This window comes from Psammomys obesus, unplaced genomic scaffold (assembly GCF_907164565.1).
Source record: "Psammomys obesus unplaced genomic scaffold, mPsaObe1.curated_primary_1811, whole genome shotgun sequence".
In the NCBI taxonomy this organism is placed as follows: domain Eukaryota; kingdom Metazoa; phylum Chordata; class Mammalia; order Rodentia; family Muridae; genus Psammomys; species Psammomys obesus.
Genome location: NW_026596345.1, coordinates 1,528,491 through 1,538,756, shown reverse-complemented (window position 1 = coordinate 1,538,756; position 10,266 = coordinate 1,528,491). Strand labels below are relative to the sequence as shown.

General features: G+C 44.0%; 1 protein-coding gene across 1 annotated transcript in view; it reads right to left on the bottom strand.

Annotated features, from left to right (window-relative positions):
* Positions 1–252: 252 nt before the first annotated feature.
* Aoah (acyloxyacyl hydrolase) overlaps positions 253–10,266 on the bottom strand; it is a 218,265-nt gene continuing 208,251 nt past the window's right edge. The window contains exon 21 of the mRNA XM_055597240.1: positions 253–857. Within this exon, the coding sequence (XP_055453215.1) occupies positions 729–857 (129 nt within the window). The 3' untranslated portion in view covers positions 253–728. The remainder of the gene's footprint in view (positions 858–10,266) is intronic.

Here is a 10,266-nt window from a genome sequence, read left to right as displayed (position 1 = left end):
TATAACAGACTAGAATGTGGGAAAAGAATTTGTAGGGAGGAGGGGAATTAACAGGAGTAGGAGAGAAATAGGAGAAGATAGGGGGTGGGTAAGAGCATACAAGATGCATTCTATATAAAGGCATAAACCCATCAGAGAATAATTTAAAAAGAAACTATTAATAATATCAATAAGGAATACACTTTATTTTTAAAAATTATTTCTATAGAAAATAACACAAAGTCCTTATTATTAGGAAAAGCTCTTAGTATACTGACTGCTGGGATTACTGGGAAGTTTTAAGGAGGGCCATGGAAACTTGACTGTTCCTACCTACAGCAAGTCTGCAACTGTACTAAGAGTCTCAGCTTCCTAGGCCACCTTTAAGTAACCGACAGGGAGAGTCTCAATCCCTGGTGCAGACCCTGTGTAAGCTGCTAAGCATCCTGGGGTGGTTTACTATTTTAGAAGCCTTTTCTAGAACAATAGACTGCTGAGCGGCATGGATATTGCCATGCTTGAAATGATCCTCAAAGTACTTTTAAAAGGGTGTTTCAGGGTTACATTGGGGAGACTTGAGGTGGGCATCACATTGGCATTCATGTCTGTCCCCCACTGTGAGTAAAGTGGTCTGCAGAGAGGCTGCTGGAGAGAGTCCTCTGGACCTGTGGCCCAGCAGCCCCTGGAATGGGTGGGTGGGACGATTTATTCATCTTTCTCTTCCCCAGTGATGCTCCTTCTGAAGATGCTCAGTGTCCTCCTTGGTCTCCAAACACCTCTTCAATCTGGGAATTGAATGGGTTTTCCTTTCCTAGGACATGAGGCCATTGGAGCTGTATCTTCTTCCAGACACGATCTGCTAGCATCAGTGAAGCCACCTGCAAGAGAGTCAGAGGAGGCTTAACAGAAAGGAACCAACCAGCAGGCTTGGGATGGCGCTCAGTTGGCGGGGAGCTTGCCTAGCACACAGAAGCACTGAGGCACATGCCTAATCTCACCACTCAAGAGGTAGAAGCAGGAAGACGAGAAGCTCAAGTCCATCCCTGGGCTACATGGTATGGCTGAAGCCAGGCCTGTATATGTGAGACCTTGTCAAACAACAACAAAATAACAAACTGACCATCATGATTTAGTAATCCTTTTTCTTAAACCCTTTATCATATCAGTGCTAATATTATCGAAGAGAAACAATTTAAAAGAGGAAGAATTTCTTCTACCGATGGCCTGCAGATACATCATGGAGCAATAGTATGGTAGAGGGCAGTTGTTCACCTCATGGCCAATAGGAAGCAAAGAAGAAACAGGTAGGGCCTAGTGTCGAGATCTTCCTTAAAAGCCCACTCTCAGGGACTCCCTTGCTTCAGCCGGGTTCCATCTCCTAAGGTTTACTTCACCTCTCACAACAGCACTGTTAGCTGGAGATCCTTGAATTTAACATTAGAGTCTGGGGGACATGTCTCATTCATAGCTCAGCATCTTCCATGGTGTTAAGACCTGAGGACCATTCCTGAGACCCCTGCTTCCATCTTTCTGTATTGGATCCCTTCCCCTGCGCTGGGTGGGGCTATCACTTTATCCTAAGTGACACAGTGGTGATGAACAGATGTCACATCAATGGTTGTGTTTCTTTATGTAGAACTTGGTCTTGCTGGGCTGATGACATCAAGAAGCAGTGATCGGATGCCAGCTTCCAGCTAAGGTACAGGAAAAAGCTGGGTCTTCTGCCTAATGCCGAATCCTCAGCCCAAGTAAGTGTGACACCGTTTTCCCAGTTCTGTCCCTGGATGGTCCAAGAGCCCAGGTAAACCACTTTGATTTTATTCTTCTGACATCTGAAGGACAGGACCAAGTTAAACTATGACCATCAAAACCTTCAAAGTAACAGATGTATACCGTTTTAAGATGTATATTGTTTCCTGGATTTGTGACTTAGAAACATAGAACAAGCACATGTTCTCAAAAACCCACTGCTGTATTCCAGTAGGCAACTAACAATTCTTCTTGTGGCCTAAGGCCTGGGTGCTGATGAGTAGAGGAAGCCTCCCTGGGAGGAACTCCTGGTCAGTCCAGGAGCCAGAGAAGTGGAATGACCCCACAGCTGGATGGTTGTGAGAGAGACTCTCACACCAGAAGGGAGGAAATATTAAACTCACATGGAAGGGAGAGGGCAGGCCTTCTTGGGAGAAGCTGAACTTTCAAGCCTGGGTTCTGGATGTTTCTTGGGGAAGCTGTGAATATGACAGAGGCCACAGTGTGTACAGATGACACAGGAGAAAAAATGCTGTGGTCACAGAGCCACAGGAACCCGTAAGATGAGGGTGGACAGGTAGATTGCTGGGGCTTGGATTCTGAAAAAGACACTGACTATGGACTGCTTGGCTGGAATCCAAGCAGGCTGAGTACCGGCTCTCTCGCCAAATGCCACTTTACTGGCTTCTGTAGCTTTATACTAGATTTTCTGTATCCCCAGTGGCAGCGGGATCTAGTCTCGGTTGTCTGGTCCTCTGCCCATCACCATGTGCCCTGGATGAGGATTTTTATTTTTTTTTTTCTCAGCAGATGATGCATTTAGTAAATGGGCCTGGCTGGTACTTGGGCCAAATGGCTATATCTCAACAGTAACATCTAATGCTGAAAATAAGAAGAGTGTGATTGCCATGGGCCTGAGAGAGGAACGCACTGTGGAATGGAAGGGACAGCATCTTCAAGGGCAGTTCGCCGTGGCACCTGACAGTGCAGCGAGACATCAGGGAGCTTTTCGGCACTCTGCGGGTCAGGTTGCACCATAACTAGGACAGAGTCAACGATCAAAAGCTGTTTCTGGGTCTGAGCTTTGTGTAATATTTTAGTAATTGTTAGAAAAAAAAAAAGAAGCCATAACCGACTGAGTCATTGCATTAATCAGCCCTAGAATTTTTATGCATTCCAGAACCTTCTGAGGCAGACCTAAGAAATTTCAATCCAATTAGACTTTCACTGTCAGGTATTGAGGCTCGAACTCAGTAGCAGCTTGTGCATGCCAAACAAACACTACATTGTGTGTCCCCCTCGGCCATGTATCCAATTAAGCATGTAACCATTTTGCTTCTTTTTCACTTTTTTGGTACTGTCTCTTAAAACGGTTTTTTTAAAATTAATTAATTATTATTATTTTTTTTATAAATTACAGTTTATACACTTTGTATCCCAGCTCCCTCAGCCCTTCCCAATCCCCACCCCCATCTCCTCCCATATCCCTCTCCAAGTCCACTGATAGGGGAGGTCCTCCTCCCCTTCCCTCTGACCCTAGTCTATCAGGTCTCATCAGGACTGGCTGCTGCTCCCCCCTCAGGGGGAGGTGATCAAAGAGCCAGCCACTGAGTTCATGTCAGAGACAGTCCCTGTTCCCCTTACTAGGGAACCCACTTGGATACTGAGCTGCCATGTCTTACATCTGTGCAGGGGTTCTAGGTTATCTTCATGCATGGTCCTTGGTTGTAGTATCAGTATCAGAAATGACCCCTGTGCCCAGATTTTTTGGTTCTGTTGTTCTCCTTGGGGAGCTCCTGTCCCCTCTAGGTGACTTTTTTTTAAGAATATTATCTACAGTTTATTTGCTTTGATTACCAGTTGTAGCCCCCTTCCTTATCTCCTCCCAGTCCCACCCTCCCTCTCTCTTTCTCCCCTATCTTGTTCCTTAGTCCACTGATAGGGGAAGTCTTCCTCCTCTACTGTCTGACCCTAGCCTATTAGGTCCCATCAGGACTGCCAGGAGCCTCTTCCTAGGTGGGCTGGCTAGATTGCCCAACCAGGGAAAAGGGATCACGGAGCATGCAAATGAATTCACATCTTACTTTTTAGTAAGCGTACATACAGGGGTTACTCATGAAATTTTCATACATGCATATCATTTCACTTGATGTATCCATCCCATCACTCTGCCTTCCCTCCTTCTCCTGGTTCCTTCTCACTGAAAAGATGCCCTTCTGCTTCATCATTTATGTGTGCATGCACGACCAAAAGCATGCACACGAGCTTGCACACATGTGGATCACAGAACCTTTAAATCTGGTTCTGCATATGAATGAGAACACATGATGTCTGTCTCCCCTTTCCCTTTCCATATCCTCTCTTGTCCCCCTCCCTACAATTAGGCTCTATCTTTTCCCATATAGCCTTTTTTTACTTTCATCACATACATATAGATTTAAAGCTAAATTATGCAAATGAGAGAAAATGTGATGTTTCTCCTCATGTTCATCACGATGATTTCCCTTAATGCGATGATTTCCAGCCACATCACTTTTCTATGGATGACGTGATTTCATTCTTTATGGTTGAACAAAACTCCACTGAGCACGTCACATCTCCGTCTGTTCTTTTGTGGCGTCTAAGCTGCCTCCATACATGGGCCGTTGTGAATAGTGCTGCGGTAAACACGAATGTGCAAGGGTCTCTGTGGCGTGCTGATTCCAAGAAGCGGACAGCTGGATCACAGAGTAGATTTAGTTTTGTGAGGAACCTCCACACTGATTTCCTCAGTGCTACGCTAGTTTATATTGGCCTAAGTATGCGAACTTGATAACATCCATACATCACATTAGAGAAAACATATAATACACAGTATGCACACAGCACACACGTCGGCTACACACACCACACATCTACCGACATACCACATACTTTCTTCTTTGTACTGAAACTCAGCAGTAAGGCTCACGAAGACCACTGGCCTGGGTGGGAGTACCTCCCACACAAGGCATAGATGGTATTTGAGGACGGGAGCTTGGTCTTCCAGCGACTTTTCCTGACATTCCTCAGTAAAGGATGCTGCTTCCAGGTCTGTGGGAAGCTACTGGCGTGATTTTTTTTTTAAACTTTCAACTTGACACATTTAAATTGTCTTTTTAACGATTATGAGGTAGCAAGGCCTTTGAGGGCATTAATTTCCGTATTGTTAAGGGAAGAGATAGGGATGAAGGCACGAGGAGGAAAGTGAAAACGAATGAGCTCAGATTTGAGTTTGTGATGACTGATTTGAAAGCAACTAATTGGCTGTCACTCTAACAGAGATTAATGTATTTGTGAGTGTGCACTGCTGAAATACTGTGTCTACAATGAGACTGGCATGCCAATATGCTAGAGACCTGTGAGGAAATGATCTACTATAGGCATTCATTCATTCATTCATTCATTCATTCATTCATTCATTCATTCATTCATTTCTCTTCACTGAGTGCCCTCTACGGGCTTCTCCTCTACCCATTGTCTGTTGCCATTCCCATGATGCACCACACAGGGAGACAAGTAGTTGTCTTTTACTTCCTTTATTCCATGCCAGTTCTTTTTTAATCACAGTCTAAGTCTTTTGTTTGTCTCTCTTCATGGTTTAGGCCCGTATAGTTATTCCAGGACAGAAAATTTAACAAACAAAAAACAGAATAAAAATGATTTGTAATTAAAATGGAGGCATCCTTTCCTAACACTGGGCATAGGTCTTTTCAGATTACACATACACATTCACTCATGCATACAAAGGTATGTTCATCTGTACATAAAGTATTTAAAAATACATACTTCTCTAAAACGAAATGCACAACCTATAATGCTAACGCTTTTTGGCAAACAGTCCTAGGAATGTGGCAGAGGCACAGAGTTGTGTTATTGTCCATATACTTACTTGGCTCTCCATTACCAGCATATTTCCATGTTGGTCTATTTCATTGTAAATGTAGATTTATATCACTGTCTTTACCCTGTCTTTACCTTTACACCGTCTTTATGCTCTGTATTTCATCAGACTGTATTTATTTTACAGACGGACACTTTATTACACATTTTCCTGGTGTTCAAGGGGGTCTTTTCCAGTCAATACACACATCCCAGTGCAGGGGGTACCTAGACTGTTGGCTCATTCATTGGCATGCTGAACACATCCATAGAATGAAATCTTGTCCAATAGAAGGTGAGGGAGTGGTGTGGTTAACTGGGATCTCTGTATTAACAGTAAGTCTCCCATGTCTTTTCTAGATGATTTTTTTTTTGAGACAGGGTTTCTCTGTGTAGCCTTGGCTGTCCTGGACTCACTTTGTAGACCAGGCTGTCATTGAACTCACAGAGATCCACCGGCCTCCGTCTCCCTGAGTGCTGGGATTAAAGGCATGCACCACCATGGCCAGATTCCCATGTCTTTTCTTTGATCAACCTTTCAGAATCCACTTCCTTACTCAGATCTTGTGGCTGCTTTCCTTGCTTCTGTGACTAAGTACCAAGCAGAAGTAAGTTAAGGCCTGTAAGGCTTCGTGCTGGCCCATGCTTCAGAGGGTTTCAGTCCACAGTGGTGAGAAAGGATGGCAACTGCCAGAACCACTTTATCCGTGTCGGTGGGGCTTGTGGCACAACCTGTTTACACCATGGTGGGTCAAATCCCAGTGGGCCAGGCAATAGAGCACTCAACCCAGATCCAGAGACAGATGTAACCTTCAAAGTGATCTAAGTGTTCCTAAGGGACTTATTTCTGCCAGCCAGGGACACTCCAAAAGGTTGCACAGCCTTCCCAAACAATGCTGCCACCAAAGGACAAACTCTTCACACACATAAGTCTGTGAAGGCCATTTCACATACAAGTCATACAGATTTGTATGAACATCTGCAATTAAGAACATAGTAAAGCCAGAAGTGGTTTCTGAATTCAAGTTGGCTTCCTGAAGTAGAACAGTGTTTGATTTAATTATTTGATGATCAGGAATTGTGCCAAGTGTCCTATTGGTCTGTGTTCACTGCTGGGTATTTGAGGGGACTGGAAAAAATTGATACCAACTTGAGGAGATACTGGCATTAGATTTCCCAAATGACATCTCTCTGATAAAGAACTCACTTTGCATGTAGCATCTGCTTTGATACACTGCTGGGTAAAGTCTTTCAGAGTCCCTCTGTGGTAGGCTCCTGTCCTATTCCCTGTTTTCTCCTTCTTCCAAAGTCCATCCCATTTGTCTTTCTGAGTAAGGATTGATCATCTTACCCAGGATCCTCCTTCTTCCTTAGCTTCTTTAGGTGTACAGATTTTAGTATGTTTATCCTCTATTATATGTCTAATATCCACTTATAAGTGAGTATATACCATGTGTATCTTTCTGATTCTGGGATACTCAGGATCACTCAGGATCTTTTCTAGATCCCACCTTTTGCCTGCAAAAGATCACTCAGGATCTTTTCTAGATCCCACCTTTTGCCTGCAAATTTCATGATTTCCTTGTTTTTAATTGCTGAGTAGTATTCCATTATGTAAATGTACCACAATTTCTGTATGCATTCTTCAGTTGAGGGACATTTGGATTGTTTCCAGGTTCTGGCTATTACGAATAAAGCTGCTACAAACATGATTGAGCAAATGTCGTTGTTGTGTACCTGAGCATCTTTTGGATATATGCCTAGGAGTGGTATATCTGGATCGTGAAGAAGTGCTATTCCTAATTGCCTGAGAAAGTGCCAGATTGATTTTCAAAGTGGTTGTACAAGTTTACATTCCCATCCAGCAATGGAGGAGGGTTCCCCTTTCTCCACATCCCAGTGCAGGGAATCTTATGAAAGAAGGGGGAGATAGTAAGACCTGGAGGGGATAGGAGCTCCACAAGGAGAGCAATAGAACCAAAAAAATCTGGGCACAAGGATCTTTTCTGAGACTGATACTCCAACCAAGGACCATTCGTGGAGATAACCTAGAACCCCTGCACAGATGTAGCCCATGGCAGTTGAGTGTCCAAGTGGGCTTCCTAGTAAGGGGAACAGGGACTGTCTCTGACATGATCTCAATGGCTGGCTCTTTGATCACCTCCTCCTTACCAGGTCACAGAGGAAGACAATGCAGCCAGTCCTGATGAGACCTGATAGGCTAGGGTCAGATGGAAGGGAAGGAGGACCTCCCCTATCAGTGGACTTGCAGAGGGGCATAGGAGGAGATGAGGAAAGGAGGGTGGAGTTGGGAAGGAATAAGGGAAGGAATTACAGCTGGGATACCAAGTGAATAAACTGTAATTAATATAAAAAAATAAAAATTAAAAAGAACTCACTTTGCTTTCTTCTGTGCTGGCTCAGATTGATGTTAAACACAGAAAATACAGTTAGCTTAAAGGTTTGCAAGGGAATCTTTTCCTTTTTTTTCCCCCTCCCAAAACAAACTTTTTAAAGTGAGTTTTCCCCTTTAACTAGAATTTCGACAGTGGTTCCCAGCCTTCCCAATACTGTGACCTTTTAATACAATTCTTCATGTGATGGTGACCCCAACCATAAAATTATTTCTGTTGCTACTTCCTTCATATTTTACTACTGTTATGAATCATAATGTAAATATCTATGTTTTCCGATGGTCTTAGGCAAGCCCTGTGTAAGGGTTGTTGGAGAAACACTGATTTAGACAGTGAACATTAAATGTCACAGAGCAACATGCTTTGGTGTTGCATTTTCTTTTACAGTATCAACACCAACTACATTTGTTCTGAAGGACAAGGCTTTAGGACAAGAGTCTTAAAGTATGTCTTTCAAAGCAAGTCTCTAGCATTGACTGTGTTTCCTGAAAGAATGCTTTCTCTGAGCTTACACACGAACAACCCACAGGATGAACCACGGAGAGAACAAGACACACAGCATTACAGCTGCTTGTTCTGCCCCAGAAAATCCCGTATGTGCTATAGCTGAGAAACACTGCTTCTGAAGCAGACTGTGTACACGTACTGAATGTGCAGTTTTAGGAGGCCGATAGTGGTGCCTTTGTTTGGATGTCATCATCAGCTCAGCAAATGAGCCTGTTTCAACAATGAGGGTTTGAATAAAGTAATAAGAACGGACGACACCACAAATACCTCACGCTTTGGGGGCAACTATTGCCCTTAAAATGAAGTCATGGGCAGTAAGGACCCCATTTCCCTGACTCATTGCCTCTGTGCTTTTGCAAGGCCTTGACTGAGCAGAGTTCAGTTACTCATCCTGTGGGCACTGTGGCATGCATATAGCTGCTTGTGTAACTGGCTTTTTCAAGGAAAAGCATGTCTGAGGGGCTGTACTGCTCTAAGGTTCCTTTCTACTGTCAGTCAGAGGCCTAGGTGTTGCTAAAACCGTATCTCCAGATCTCCTGAAGATATTTTGTTCTTCCTAAAATTTCTCTTAGAAGAGTCCACAAAACAAGAAGATTCAACTCTCTTCTGTAACTTTTGGGTGGCGTGTCTCAGTTTTTACTCACAGGCCCTGATCCTTTGGGGCTGAGGCGGGCAGTGGTAGGGAGGACGTGACTTTCTAGTCCTCACCCATGCCACCTACACCTTGCAAATTTCTCCTCCCTCTGATGACAAGCCTTAAGCTAAGCCATGCTTCCTGGGCCAACTGTATTGCTCTTGACAGGAGCCCTTCCTCAGGAGGCGCCCCAACCCCACGCAAATGCATGCGTTTGAAGTTCACCTCCCAAAGTTGAGTAAGAAATACCAAGAGGGCAGAATTCCAGCAGTGACCTTGGCTTTGGATTATCTGGAAGTCTCTCACCCTTCCTCTCCCTAACCTGTTTTATTTTATTTTTTGTCTTTTTTTCCTACAAAATCAAGAACTTTTTAGTGAAATAACCATAGAAGAAAATACTGAAAAAAAATACCTTTCTGTAATACTTTAAAAAGAGGAAATACAATTCAGAGCAGGACTATATAGATTTCATTGAGACCTTAAAACAGCTTGATGCCTTTGAAGTTGAACTGCTGCTAAATTTAATGCAGGGTTCACGAGAACAAAGCTGAAAATCTGCCCTCCTTGTGTTTTGTCTGCAGTAAGAGCATTCAGAGCTCTGCAGAGACAGCAGTGAAGCGCCCTCTGCATTGCCGCCTTCCTCAGCCCTCCTCACGTGCCCCAAAACACAGTCTCTTGGACCTGGCCATGTGTGGAGGCAACTGATTTTAGATCTGCAAACTGAAAACATGGCAGCTGTGTACGATATAGTTAAACAATCACATTGAAGAAGGAATTTCAGTTCACAGCTCCAGGCTCTCTACAGTGAATGAATGATATAGCGAATTAAACACATGGTGGTTGGTGGTTTGCCAACAGGACCAGCTTGGGGTGACTGCTCAGGAAGCGGGTTCACTGGCCCAGACTCTTCTCCTTCCTGCCCCTCCCTGTCTCTAAGCAGGGACTGTGTGGGGCCTCTGTAAAGTTTCCCAGGGCTATCGTGTATCATGAACTAATGCTGCTGGAGTTGAGGCAAATGGAGACCCTTGAGGCTGTTCAGCAATTTGAACGCACCTGTGTTGTGTGTCTCTGGCAGTGGGCAGG